At 46.5% G+C, this 15,225-nt stretch overlaps 1 protein-coding gene across 5 annotated transcripts in view; it reads right to left on the reverse strand.

Moving 5' to 3' along the window:
* Nucleotides 1–2,972: 2,972 nt before the first annotated feature.
* Nucleotides 2,973–15,225, reverse strand: part of LOC311122372 (aryl hydrocarbon receptor nuclear translocator 2) — an 85,685-nt gene continuing 73,432 nt past the window's right edge. For all 5 annotated transcript variants that reach the window (XM_084196740.1, XM_084196737.1, XM_084196738.1 and 2 more), the window contains 3 exons: nucleotides 14,453–14,603; nucleotides 6,416–6,561; nucleotides 2,973–4,546 (listed from right to left, as the gene is read on the reverse strand). In XM_084196740.1, coding sequence (XP_084052866.1) covers nucleotides 4,448–4,546; nucleotides 6,416–6,561; nucleotides 14,453–14,603 — 396 coding nt within the window. In that variant the 3' untranslated portion in view covers nucleotides 2,973–4,447. The remainder of the gene's footprint in view (nucleotides 4,547–6,415; nucleotides 6,562–14,452; nucleotides 14,604–15,225) is intronic.

A 15,225-nucleotide genomic window follows, 5' to 3' on the forward strand; every position in this document is an offset into this window, starting at 1 on the left:
GTTAACCCCAGCCTGGGGGAACAGGCCACCCCTCAGAGTTAATGATAACCTCACAGTTAACCCCAGCCTGGGGGAACAGCCCACCCCTCAGAGTTAATGATAACCTCACAGTTAACCCCAGCCTGGAGGAACAACCACCCCTCAGAGTTAATGATAACCTCACAGTTAACCCCAGCCTGGAGGAACAGGCCACCCCTCAGAGTTAATGATAACCTCACAGTTAACCCCAGCCTGGGGGAACAGGCCACCCCTCAGAGTTAATGATAACCTCACAGTTAACCCCAGCCTGGAGGAACAACCACCCCTCAGAGTTAATGATAACCTCACAGTTAACCCCAGCCTGGGGGAACAGGCCACCACTGCTTTTCTTCTCTCCCTCCCTGCTAGCTCATGTCATAATGGTGGGTGGAAGATTCCACCGTTTGAAAGCAAACAGATTCAGTACAGTAGTTACTAGTGTCAGGAGAACAAAGTCCTAGTAAGTTAAATACACTATAGCCAACTGAAAACACACACATCCATCTCCTGTGAAGTGTTATTGAATCCTCCCATAAACCCTGCTCACACTGAAACCCTTTTCACACTATTGTGCCATCTCCAATATTTTCCTCAGACCAAGTTTCGGCAACACCTTTCCTTTTTGACCACTGAATAACGTTCAATAGGTCAGCAGTGCTTTTTTTTTAAACCATATTGCCTCATCTTGTCATCTCAGTGTGTTCGTGAAGGAAAAGAGAAAGGAAGAGGTAGCCATTTGTTCTTTCTGCAGACTCATCTCCCGGTACTCTAGGGTAAATCCACCTTAATGAAAACAGACAAACGCCCATCTTGTCTTGTGTGAAGTGATAGTGTGGAAAGAGGGACATGCCTGCCAACTCTCCACACACAAATACTAACTCATGTACGTGCGTGCGCGCTCACACACACTCACACACCATCAGACTGACAACTATGGGAGAGAGCCCAACTCAGCGCCTCCCTCACGTTCACCCTGATTCTTTCCGGAAAGGAAGGGCACACTGATGCTACTGGCACTAGGACAGGACTCGGAGGACACCAATGAATGAGTGATACACGCGTCTTCATGACTATATGTTTTGACAAGCAACGGAAACCTACAGTAGAGACAGATCTAACATATCCCTTTGTAAATCCAAACTGTAGACTAGATTGGAGAGTTTCCATTACAAAAACACAGGACAAGGATGTGTCTCAAACAATGGAACACTACAGTGAGGGAATAAAGTATATGATCCCCTGCTGATTTTGTACGTTTGCCCACTGACAAAGAAATGATCAGTCTATAATTGTAATGGTAGGTTTATTTGAACAGTGAGAGACAGAATAACAAAAAAATCCAGAAAAACGCATGTCAAAAATGTTATAAATTGATTTGCATTTTAATGAGGGAAATAAGTATTTGACCCCCTCTCAATCAGAAAGATTTCTGGCTCCCAGGTGTCTTTTATACAGGTAACGAGCTGAGATTAGGAGCACACTCTTAAAGGGAGTGCTCCTAATCTCAGCTTGTTACCTGTATAAAAGACACCTGTCCACAGAAGCAATCAATCAATCAGATTCCAAACTCTCCACCATGGCCAAGACCAAAGAGCTCTCCAAGGATGTCAGGGACAAGATTGTAGACCTACACAAGGCTGGAATGGGCTACAAGACCATCGCCAAGCAGCTTGGTGAGAAGGTGACAGTTGGTGCGATTATTCACAAATGGAAGAAACACAAAATAACTGTCAATCTCCCTCTACCTGGGGCTCCATGCAAGATCTCACCTTGTGGAGTTGCAATGATCATGAGAACGGTGAGGAATCAGCCCAGAACTACACGGGAGGATCAGAACTACACGTGAGGATCTTGTCAATGATCTCAAGGCAGCTGGGACCATAGTCACCAAGAAAACAATTGGTAACACTACGCCGTGAAGGACTGAAATCCTGCAGCTCCCGCAAGGTCCTCCTGCTCAAGAAAGCACATATACAGGGCCGTCTGAAGTTTGCCAATGAACATCTGAATGATTCAGAGGAGAACTGGGTGAAAGTGTTGTGGTCAGATGAGACCAAAATCGAGCTCTTTGGCATCAACTCAACTTGCCGTATTTGGAGGAGGAGGAATGCTGCCTATGACCCCAAGAACACCATCCCCACCGTCAAACATGGAGGTGGAATCATTATGCTTTGGGGGTGTTTTTCTGCTAAGGGGACAGGACAACTTCACCGCATCAAAGGGACGATGGACAGGGCCATGTACCGTCAAATCTTGGGTGAGAACCTCCTTCCCTCAGCCAGGACATTGAAAATGGGTCGTGGATGGGTATTCCAGCATGACAATGACCCAAAACACACGGCCAAGGCAACAAAGGAGTGGCTCAAGAAGAAGCACATTAAGGTCCTGGAGTGGCCTAGCCAGTCTCCAGACCTTAATCCCATAGAAAATCTGTGGAGGGAGCTGAAGGTTCGACTTGTCAAACGTCAGCCTCGAAACCTTAATGACTTGGAGAAGATCTGCAAAGAGGAGTGGAACAAAATCCCTCCTGAGATGTGTGCAAACCTGGTGGCCAACTACAAGAAACGTCTGACCTCTGATTGCCAACAAGGGTTTTGCCACCAAGTACTAAGTCATGTTTTGCAGAGGGCTCAAATACTTATTTCCCTCATTAAAATGCAAATCAATTTATAACATTTTTGACATGCGTTTTTCTGGATTTTTTTGTTGTTATTCTGTCTCTCACTGTTCAAATAAACCTACCATTAAAATTATAGACTGATCATGTCTTTGTCAGTGGGCAAACGTACAAAATCAGCAGGGTATCAAATTCTTTTTTCCCTCACTGTATAACTTGTATGGAAATATATTTTTTATGTTCTTCTTGTACTTTAAGGTTGTGTGTTAATTATTTCTACACTATATTCTGTGACACAAAAATCTGCCCAGAAACATATCTTTGATTGGAAGCCACGTAACCAATAAAGATTTATTTTCACAAGCACAAAAATGTGTTAAACAAAAATAAATGGGTAACATTTACACAATTTTATACAGGTTCCTTAAACTCAATGTACAATTAACAGACTAAACTAAATACCGATAGTTAAATATGTACTCACAATGCACACATTGATGACCTACACAAACATACACAAAAAACAACGTATACTGTGTAAAAGTAACACGAGTCAACATAAAAATCACATTATTTACAAAAACATCAATTATGAGATTTTTTTTTTAGCAAAAGGATTCCAGTTCTAGATTCTGTCCCATCAGTCGTTTACCAGAGACACGGTACACAATCTATCATGTAAAAGTTCCCTCGCTATAAAGTATTATTCAGTCTCTGTTAATAATCATAAAAGATAATAATATAATAAAGTTATAAAGTAGAGCAGTGAGAGCCACAAGGATACACTAGACTAGTATAATATACTGTACTGCGTTGCTTTGACGGTATGGCGTTTTTTTTCCCTTTTTAGCAAGCTGGTGAGTTTTAGCCGTTAGCTTCGATGAAGTGCACTTAAGCATTGTAGCTTAGACACTTTTTCCGGTGAGTGAATTCATTTTTTACGTTTTCTTTTTATACACAGAATCCTTCTAGACTTCAGTAGGTTTTAGCCAGGGGTTATGAACATCACTACATATAGGTATAATTTAGGTCATAAGCGTAATGGAATACTGAGGGAAGAGCAGCAGCGACATACTGTATGATAATATGTATCGATGATATCAACATTGATCAGCGTGGTGAGTGTCTCTTGGCCTGGGGCAGTTTGGCAGAGTAGACTTCAAATGGAGTGCAAAGTGGATATTGGCAGCTTAAAAAGGTGCAATCTGTAATTTTCATTTCCCCCAAAAAAGTGCTGCCTGCCTCTGCAAGTGTTTGCAAATGGAAGGGGGGTGCCTGCATTGTTGAATTTTCTAGTCTTTGTATTTTTTACTGCTTCTTGGCATATTTTGTAGTACTTCAAGATGCCACTAGGGGAAATGAAAGATTACAGATTGCACCTTTAAATTCACAAGGCTTTGATAAAAGAGCTTATGAAAACAGCCATCATTTGAGTGAATTAAGACATTATTACAAAGGAAAAGGTCAGTACACCACTAGTAATGTACCGGTCTTCTATAGAACCAACTCTCCTCTCGTAAAGGAAAGAGGTATGTGTCAGAGAGATAAACTTGGCCTCAATGCCTTAAAACGTAGTGTGTGTGGGTGTGTTTATGTGAGGGTGTGTGTATGTGTGTTAGGACAAGTGCATCTGGACATTCACTGTGCTCTACTGCATGTGTGCGATAAACTCTCTGTGTGTGTGACGATGGGTAGCCATGAAGGACGGATGCACATCGTGTTCTGTTCCTTTCTCCACCATCAGTGGGTTCTAGTGGAAGAACAGAGCAGCGTTCCATTGATAGAACGTAAAAGGGTTCTACTCAACGGGTTCTACTCGGAGAAGGGAGGGAACATGCCCAGGTCAGCAAAGTCTTCGATGTTGTAGTTGGCTGTTCCTTGTGTTGGGTCTCCTGCCATCGGCAACATGTCCTACAGAGAGACAGACGGGGGAGGGAGAAAGGAAAGGTTAGACTTTCATGTGGAGCCATATCAGACAGCACTGTGTACACTGGGCTCAGGCCAGGAAAGGAGAGGAAATAAGCCATTGAAGCACAGTGTGTCCAAGGTGGCCTCTCTTCCTGGCTCCCATACACATGGATTACTGTAGGATATTGGCGCTCGGTGTTGGTGTGCGTGTTACCTGGAAGGGTTAGTGTGTCTCTGTGTGTGTGTGTTACCTGGAACAGTGCTGTCTGGGAGGGGTTAGGGTGTGTCTCTGTGTTACCTGGAACACCTCTGTCTGGGAGGGGTTAGGGAGTGTCCCTGTGTTACCTGGAACACCTCTGTCTGGGAGGGGTTAGGGAGTGTCCCTGTGTTACCTGGAACACCTCTGTCTGGGAGGGGTTAGGGAGTGTCCCTGTGTTACCTGGAACACCTCTGTCTGGGAGGGGTTAGGGAGTGTCCCTGTGTTACCTGGAACACCTCTGTCTGGGAGGGGTTAGGGAGTGTCCCTGTGTTACCTGGAACACCTCTGTCTGGGAGGGGTTAGGGAGTGTCCCTGTGTTACCTGGAACACCTCTGTCTGGGAGGGGTTAGGGAGTGTCCCTGTGTTACCTGGAACACCTCTGTCTGGGAGGGGTTAGGGAGTGTCCCTGTGTTACCTGGAACACCTCTGTCTGGGAGGGGTTAGGGAGTGTCCCTGTGTTACCTGGAACACCTCTGTCTGGGAGGGGTTAGGGAGTGTCCCTGTGTTACCTGGAACACCTCTGTCTGGGAGGGGTTAGGGAGTGTCCCTGTGTTACCTTGAACACCTCTGTCTGGGAGGGGTTAGGGAGTGTCCCTGTGTTACCTAGAACACCTCTGTCTGGGAGGGGTTAGGGAGTGTCCCTGTGTTACCTGGAACACCTCTGTCTGGGAGGGGTTAGGGAGTGTCCCTGTGTTACCTGGAACACCTCTGTCTGGGAGGGGTTAGGGAGTGTCTCTGTGTTACCTAGAACACCTCTGTCTGGGAGGGGTTAGGGAGTGTCCCTGTGTTACCTGGAACACCTCTGTCTGGGAGGGGTTAGGGAGTGTCCCTGTGTTACCTGGAACACCTCTGTCTGGGAGGGGTTAGGGAGTGTCCCTGTGTTACCTGGAACACCTCTGTCTGGGAGGGGTTAGGGAGTGTCCCTGTGTTACCTGGAACACCTCTGTCTGGGAGGGGGTGAGGTCGCCTGATATGGAAATGAGTCGCGGGAGAATTAAATTGAAATATAAAATTAAACCAGAGAGTGCCCTTAGATCATGGGGAAAGGCTGCCCTTGACAGTTGCAGAATGATTCAAGTGCAGCCTTTCGAGCTGTCATGTATGCTGCAGACAATGCATTCACAGTTCACTGCGGAGGAGTTTTGGTTCCTGACTCAAAGGGAATACCCTGCAGTCTCCCTCAGAGCAATAAAACTCATGGTACCCTTCGCCAGCCCATATCTGTGTGAAGCTAGATTGAGCAGTGCGCTCGTCTGCATTAAAACCAAATATTGATCCAGGTTGGATGTGACAGCAGAGATGAGGTGCTCACTGCTGACCACGGCCCCTGTCTTTGAGAAGCTCCAACGTGACATGCATCAAGCACACCCATCTCATTAGCGGTGGTGAGAAAATTGTGCCTTCAAGACAACTGGGAACTGTGAAAAAAAACTAGGTCAAACTAATTTGCAATTGACTGTCATAGCCCCACATTAAAAGTATGTGATGGTGAGTTGAGCCCCAAATAAAAAAGTAAACATTGGCTGTTAATTACATCATTTTTTTCACATGGTTGGGGTCGCGGACAAAAAAAAGTTTGGGAACCCCTGTGTTAGGGTGTGTCTCTGTGTTACCTGGAACACCTCGGTCTGGGAGGGGTTGGGGTGCGAGTGTGGCTCTCCTCCCTGCTGGCTGTGGTGCTGGTTCTGCCACTGGGACCAGACCTCACTGGGCCGACCCTGGAACTGACCCCCACTCTGACTGCCCTCTCCTGACACATCTAGAGAGAGAGGAGGGGGGGCGGGGGGGGAGAGGGAGGGGGGGCGGGGAGGGAGGGGGAGGGGGGGCGGGGAGGGGGGAAGAGAGGGAGAGAGGGAGAGAGAGAGGGAGGGGGGAGAGAGAGAGGGAGGGGGGAGAGAGAGAGGGAGGGGGGAGAGAGAGAGGGAGGGGGGGAGAGAGGGGGAGGGAGGGAAGAGAGGGGGAGGGAGGGAGAGAGGGGGAGGGAGGGAAGAGAGGGGGAGGGAGGGAAGAGAGGGGGAGGGAGGGAGAGAGGGGGAGGGAGGGGGAGGGGGGAGAGAGGGGGAGGGGGGGAGAGAGGGGGAGGGAGGGAGAGAGGGAGAGAGGGGGAGGGAGGGAGGGAGGGAGGGGAGGGAGGGAGGGAGGGAGAGAGGGAGGGAGGGAGGAGAGAGAGGGAGGGAGGGAGAGAGGGAGAGAGGGAGGGAGGGAGGGAGGGAGGGAGGGAGGGAGGGAGGGAGGGAGGGAGGGAGGGAGGGAGGGAGGGAGGGAGGGAGGGAGGGAGAGAGGGGGAGGGAGGGAGAGAGGGGGAGGGAGGGAGGGAGGGAGAGAGGGAGGGAGGGAGAGAGGGAGAGAGGGAGGGAGGGAGAGAGGGAGGGAGGGAGAGAGGGGGAGGGAGGGAGGGAGGGAGGGAGGGAGGGAGAGAGGGAGGGAGGGAGGGAGGGAGGGAGGGAGGGAGGGAGGAGGGAGGGAGGGAGGGAAGGGAGGGAGGGAGGGAGGGACAGCGAGAGAGAGCGAGAGGGAGGGAGGAGGAGAGACAGTGAGCAGTCGGCAGATACATTGCATAAGTGTGAGGTGACCCTTCACCACCCTTGGTGTTCAGACAGGATATAGTCATCCATGTTCTCTGTTCCCTACAGGCCCAACACTAATACATATCTACATCCCAAATGGCACCCTGTCCCCTATATAGTGCTATATATAGAAGGCTCTGGTCAAATGTATTGCACTATGTAGGGAATAGTACATGTCTCCCTCAGGGGAGAGGTTAGAGATGCAGTTAGGAATGTTTCAGGAGAGCTGGACGCAAGCACAAACACGCTGGTCTGCATTCATGTATGTAGGCATGTACTTTATCAGGCACACAAACACACACACCTCCCTATCCCATAAAACGCCTACATGCCACGACGGGGGAAGTTATGCAGTAGTTAGTAAGGCTGTAAAACCATCATAAACAGCTTTGAAGTCTTGACCTGACTAGACAATAAATCCTTATCTGAGAGGAGCTGAGGGAGCGCCACGCATCGTTGGCTTCCTAGTGTGTGTGTGTGTGTGTGTGTGTGTGTGTGTGTGTGTTTCTGTACCGCTAATGTGTCAGAGCCATTGTAATGAGGACATCCTACTCATAAATCCATTGATTTGCTGAGTGTGCCCAAGGTCTCTGATATTTCACGTAGGTGTTCCTAACAAACAATAATGTGACTGTGTAGGATACATCATGAGTCACCAGTGAACAATGCACAAAGCCATAGGCCTAGGTGTGCATCCCAAATGGCACCCGATTCCCTATATAGTGCTCTACTTTTGACTAGAGCCCTATAAAGTGCACCATATAGGGAATAGGGTGCCATCTGGGACACACAGAAGGAATAATCCACAGGCAGAACTCATACTAGGTAATACATTGAGGTATGAGGGATATCTAAACTACATGTTCCTCCTAGCTGGAATATTAAAAACAGGGAGATATCTAAGTTACATGTTCCTCCTAGCTGGAATATTAAAGACAGGGAGATATCTAAGTTACATGTTCCTCCTAGCTGGAATAATATTAAAAACAGTGAGATATCTAAGTTACATGTTCCTCCTAGCTGGAATAATATTAAAAACAGGGAGATATCTAAGCTACATGTTCCTCCTAGCTGGAATATTAAAAACAGGGAGATATCTAAGCTACATGTTCCTCCTAGCTGGAATATTAAAGACAGGGAGATATCTAAGCTACATGCTCCTCCTAGCTGGAATATTAAAAACAGGGAGATATCTAAGTTACATGTTCCTCCTAGCTGGAATATGAAAAACAGGGAGATATCTAAGCTACATGTTCCTCCTAGCTGGAATATTAAAAACAGGGAGATATCTAAGCTACATGCTCCTCTTAGCTGGAATATTAAAAACAGGGAGATATCTAAGTTACATGTTCCTCCTAGCTGGAATATTAAAAACAGGGAGATATCTAAGTTACATGTTCCTCCTAGCTGGAATATTAAAAACAGGGAGATATCTAAGTTACATGTTCCTCCTAGCTGGAATATTAAAAACAGGGAGATATCTAAGTTACATGTTCCTCCTAGCTGGAATATTAAAAACAGGGAGATATCTAAGCTACATGTTCCTCCTAGCTGGAATATTAAAGACGGGGAGATATCTAAGTTACATGTTCCTCCTAGCTGGAATATTAAAAACAGGGAGATATCTAAGCTACATGTTCCTCCTAGCTGGGATATTAAAAACAGGGAGATATCTAAGTTACATGTTCCTCCTAGCTGGAATAATATTAAAAACAGGGAGATATCTAAGCTACATGTTCCTCCTAGCTGGAATATTAAAGACAGGGAGATATCTAAGTTACATGTTCCTCCTAGCTGGAATATTAAAGACAGGGAGATATCTAAGTTACATGTTCCTCCTAGCTGGAATATTAAAAACAGGGAGATATCTAAGTTACATGTTCCTCCTAGCTGGAATATTAAAGACAGGGAGATATCTAAGTTACATGTTCCTCCTAGCTGGAATATTAAAGACAGGGAGATATCTAAGTTACATGTTCCTCCTAGCTGGAATATTAAAAACAGGGAGATATCTAAGCTACATGTTCCTCCTAGCTGGAATATTAAAAACAGGGAGATATCTAAGCTACATGTTCCTCCTAGCTGGAATATTAAAGACAGGGAGATATCTAAGTTACATGTTCCTCCTAGCTGGAATAATATTAAAAACAGGGAGATATCTAAGCTACATGTTCCTCCTAGCTGGAATATTAAAGACAGGGAGATATCTAAGTTACATGTTCCTCCTAGCTGGAATATTAAAGACAGGGAGATATCTAAGTTACATGGACGTATGTGCACACACACAGAGCATTGGCCTGGTTGTGTCCCACTGTGTTGACGTCACCCACAGAGCGTTGAGGATTGGCCTGGTTGTGTCCCACTGTGATGACCTCACACACAGAGCATTGCTGAGCGGCCTGGTTGTGTCCCACTGTGATGACCTCACTCACAGAGCATTGAGGAGCGGCCTGGTTGTGTCCCACTGTGATGACCACAAACACCCTCACTCTCAGATGTGAGAGACACAGCAGCAGTCGCTCCACTTCATTTCCTCTCTCCTCTATACAGACAGACACATACTGAGCCAGACAGACAGATAGACAGACCGACACACAGGGAGACAAATACTTTCTGGTGCGCTAACACACTGCATGACACACCCTGTAGGGGGATGCTTTCAGAGTTATGTTCTTCTGTGTGTGTGTGTGTGTGTGTGTGTGTGTGAGATGGGTGGGGGTCGCTCCACATTAAACAGAAGCAGATTGATAAGCTCTACAATATCATATCCCCTAGCATAACTCATATCCTGCTGCTGAGAGGGATAACCATAAACACACTCACATGACCTCAGCACATGGAACCTTGACAGTTTAGTGCCGTAAATAATGGAGGGAGGGAGGGAGGAATGCGAGCAGAAATAAAGGAGGAGAGGAACAATTAGTCAGGAGAACGGAGGGATGATTGTTTGTTTATAGAATGGAAACAAATCTGTAAATGACTACAATAAAGGGAAATGACAAAACACACAACGACAGAGGAAGTCAGAGGTGCTGAGAAACAGATAGGCTGTAACTCACTTCTATTCCTTAGTATCTCTCCTCACCTCTGTCTCTGCACCAAGACTAGCCCGGAGGAGAGAGGGAGAAATAAAGAGAGAAGGAGAAAGAGAGAGGGAGAGTGTGTGTTAGAAAGAGACAGAAGGAGAGCGAGAGAGAGAGAGAGAGAGAGAGAGAGAGAGAGAGAGAAAGAGAGAGCTAGTCCATTAGTGTAAAGATTGTCAATTAAAAGCTCATCAGATGGTCATGGCTAGACCAGACCTCCATTCCCCCCAGCTGAGAGATGAAGAAAAAGAGAAGAGAGAGAGAGAGAGAGAGAACACAGAGAGAGAGAGTACAGAGAGAGAGAGAGAGAGAACACAGAGAGAGAGAGAACAGAGAGAGAACAGAGAGAGAGAACAGAGAGAGAACAGAGAGAGAGAACAGAGAGAGAACAGAGAGAGAGAACAGAGAGAGAACAGAGAGAGAGAACAGAGAGAGAGAGAGAGAGAGAACAGAGAGAGAGAGAGAGAGAACAGAGAGAGAGAGAGAACATAGAGAGAGAGAGAGAGAGAGAACAGAGAGAGAGAGAGAGAGAACAGAGAGAGAGAGAGAGAGAACAGAGAGAGAGAGAGAGAGAACAGAGAGAGAGAGAGAGAACAGAGAGAGAGAGAGAGAGAGAGAGAGAGAGAGAACAGAGAGAGAGAGAGAGAACAGAGAGAGAGAGAGAGAGAGAGAGAGAACAGAGAGAGAGAGAGAGAGAGAGAACAGAGAGAGAGAGAGAGAACAGAGAGAGAGAACAGAGAGAGAGAACAGAGGAGAGAGAAACAGGGAGAAAGAGAGAGAGAAAGGACAGAGGAGAGAGAAACAGAGAGAGGGAGAGAGATCTATGACGTCCTGAGATGTGCCACTACTACTAATGCATTCTAATACACTATTTAAATGCACAAGCTAGATTTTCTGCTCCAACAGTAAAGTATGGCATGGACAGTTTTTGGACGACTGAGGGGGGGTTTCGAAAGTGCTGCCGTCTGTTCTTTTCCATTTCCTAAGTCTCATACGTAACTACAGCAACATCTGTCATAAAAAACAGTCTACTTTCCTCCTATAGCTGCCGAATATCTTGTGTGGATTCCATTCCCCTTGGTTGGACTGCAAGGCAACCCCAGCATACAGTACGTTTAGCTTTGACCTTTTACCTCTACCCTATGAATGACTTGTCCAAGAGAGATAGTCAGTGCACAGCCCACATGGAGAGGTTTAGGTATGTTACCAGGTTTCCTTTATGGAGATGCTACATTGCTAAAACATGACCCGACTTTACATAACATATCCCAAAAGACATGGACGTACACTGTACTGTCAATATTTCCCTTCCAAAATCACCCAAAAGGATATATTTAAAATCTTTTCACATTCCTGTGTGTGTGTGTGCGCGCACATGGTTGGGTAACTTCATTTGGCGTGCCTGGGATCCTCTCACCCGATCTGATGTCATGGGGTGAAAGGGGTAATGGCTGTGTGTCGATGTGTGTTAAATGTATGGAAAACAGATTTTGCCAGCGAAGCGTTAAGAGGAGAGAAACATGACATCAATGAAAACCCACTGCTGTCCCACAGGAACGTTTGAATGTCAGACAGTGTGTGCGAGAGTGTGCGCGTGTGTGTGTCTGTGCTCACGTATGTGTGTGAGTGTGTGTGTGTGGTAAGCTGGTATGTCACTATAGAAAAGTGTAGACAGTTTGATGATACGGGCCGACACCTGTGAAGTAGCAAAAAAACATGCCTTTCAGCAGATGTACTGCTCACACATGAACATACACACGTTCAACCAAGCCTCTACCACACAGACACATGCTATGAGAGCAAGAACAAACATTTCAAATTCCTACTCTTTTCAGGCTTTTCAAGAGAACAGATTCCCAGTGGCTTTTTATGAGAGCTGATTCCCAGTGGCCAATCATGAAAGATACAGGCTGTCCCAGGCTTTGGGTTCAACTCATCAGAGAAGAGTCAGGTGTGCTAGTGCTAGGCAGGAACAAAAGCCTGCACCAAAACCTGTAGGTTAGGACTCGGGTTTGGTTAAGTAAGTTAAGTTTCACAAAATGTCCAAGGTTTCCAGAAATCCCGATTGGAAGGTTCCCGGAATCAAGAGGGAATAAGCAGGAACTCTGGGAACTATCCAACCAGGATTTCTGGAAAATTTGGGAATGTACGGAACATTACTGGAATTTTGCAACCCTAGCAGGGTGTGTGTGTGTGTATATATATATATATATATATATATATATATATATATATATATATATATATATATACAGTGGGGAAAAGGACAGAGGAGCCTCTTAAAGAAGAAGTTACAGGTCTGTGAGAGCCAGAAATCTTGCTTGTTTGTAGGTGACCAAATACTTATTTTCCACCATAATTTGCAAATAAATTCATAAAAAATCCAGCAATGTGATTTTCTGGAGAAAAAAATTCTCAATTTGTCTGTCATAGTTGACGTGTACCTATGATAAATTACAGGCCTCTCTCATCTTTTTAAGTGGGAGAACTTGCACAATTGGTGGCTGACTAAATACTTTTTTTCCCCACTGTATATATATACACACACACACACACTCAGCAAAAAAAGAAATGTCCTCTCACTGTCAACTGCGTTTATTTCCAGCAAACTCAACATGTGTAAATATTTTTATGAACATAACAAGATTCAACAACTGAGACATTAACTGAACAAGTTCCACAGACATGTGACTTGCAGAAATTGAATAATGTGTCCCTGAACAAAGGGGGGGGGGGGGGGGGGGGGGTCAGGATCTGCATTAAGTACTGCAGTGCATGGACTGCACCAGATTTGCCAGTTCTTGCTGTGAGATGTTACCCCACTCTTTCACCAAGGCACCTGCAAGTTCCCTGACATTTCTGGGGGGAATGGCCCTAGCCCTCACCCTCCGATCCAACAGGTCCCAGACGTGCTCAATGGGATTGAGATCCGGGCTCTTCGCTGGCCATGGCAGAACACTGACATTCCTGTCTTGCAGGAAATCACGCACAGAACGAGCAGTATGGCTGGTTGCATTGTCATACTGGAGGGTCATGTCAGGATGAGCCTGCAGGAAGGGTACCACATGAGGGAGGATGTCTTCCCTGTAACGCACAGCGTTGAGATTGCCTGCAATGACAACAAGCGCAGTCTGATGATGCTGTGACACACCGCCCCAGACCATGACGGACCCTCAACATCCAAATCGATCCCGCTCCAGAGTACAGGCCTCGGTGTAACGCTCATTCCTTCGACGATAAACGCAAATCCGACCATCACCCCTGGTGAGACAAAACCGCGACTCGTCAGTGAAGAGCACTTTTTGCCAGTCCTGTCTGGTCCAGCGACGGTGGGTTTGTGCCCATAGGAGACGTTGTTGCCGGTGATGTCTGGTGAGGACCTGCCTTACAACAGGCCTACAAGCCCTCAGTCCAGCCTCTCTCAGCCTATTGCGGACAGTCTGAGCACTGATGGAGGGATTGTGCATTCCTGGTGTAACTCAGGCAGTTGTTGTTGTCATCCTGTACCTGTCCCGCAGGTGTGATGTTTGGATGTACCGATCCTGTGCAGGTGTTGATACACGTGGTCTGCCACTGCGAGGACTATCAGCTGTCTGTCCTGTCTCCCTGTAGCGCTGTCTTAGGCGTCTCACAGTACTGACATAGCAATTTATTGCCCTGGCCACATCTGCAGTCCTCATGCCTCCTTGCAGCATGCCTAAGGCACGTTTACGCAGATGAGCAGGGACCCTGGGCATCTTTCTTTTGGTGTATTTCAGAGTCAGTAGAAAGGCCTCTTTAGTGTCCTAAATTGTCATAACTGTGACCTTAATTGCCTACCGTCTGTAAGCTGTTAGTGTCTTAACGACCGTTCCACAGGTGCATGTTCATTAATTGTTTATGGTTCACTGAACAAGCAATGGAAACAGTGTTTAAACCCTTCACAATTAAGATCTGTGAAGTTATTTGAGAACGAAACAAACATTGATGGAATGCTTTGCTGTGATTGGCTGGTGCTTACCGAATGCCGTGCTGCGGTTGGCCAGTCCAGAGTAGGCGTTGCCGCTGGGCGATGAGGTGGCCGGGGAGGACAGGGGGCTGTAGGAAGACGGGTCTCCTTGGTAACTGTGGCCGGAGCCTATCCCAAACGGACTGGACTGGGCCTTAGTGGACTGGATGGAGAGAGAGAGAAAGAAAGAAAGAAAAAAGAAAGAAAAGAGAGCGTATTACTAGACTAGCAGAGAGACGTGTGTGTGTGTGTGTGTGTGTGTGTGTGTGTGTGTGTGTGTGTGTGTGTGTGTGAGTGTGAGAGTGAGAGACTGGTATAGGGTGAGGAGAAGACAGATGAGCTGCTCAAGACCATATGCTCAACACACTACCCTTAGCATGCATGTTGTGTGGTCCGATATGCAGATCAGAGAACACACACACACACACACACACCATCTATCCATAATCAGGCTCTGCTGATGCGATTCACTAAAGTGAGAAGAGAGAGCTCCGCATAGCGAAAAGAGAATCTGCATAGCGACCACAAACGCATTTCATTAGAACTACTACTGATGCTATTGGCTAGCAGTAGAGGATTCCTGTTGTAAACCAAAGGAGAGATGACTACATTCTGTAGCTATGGGAGTCAGTTTGTGATCAAGTGTGTCGTCTGCCTGACTGGAAAACACCTAGAACACCTAGGCATTAGATCTGGAATGGAACCAGTCTCCACGTCTGGATTGATTCTACAGATATTTGTTCAGTTTCAGATTTCTGGATTCTATCTGGCTCTACACAAAACGC

This window comes from Coregonus lavaretus, assembly GCF_964263955.1.
Source record: "Coregonus lavaretus genome assembly, contig: HAP1_SCAFFOLD_1106, whole genome shotgun sequence".
Lineage (NCBI taxonomy): Eukaryota > Metazoa > Chordata > Actinopteri > Salmoniformes > Salmonidae > Coregonus > Coregonus lavaretus.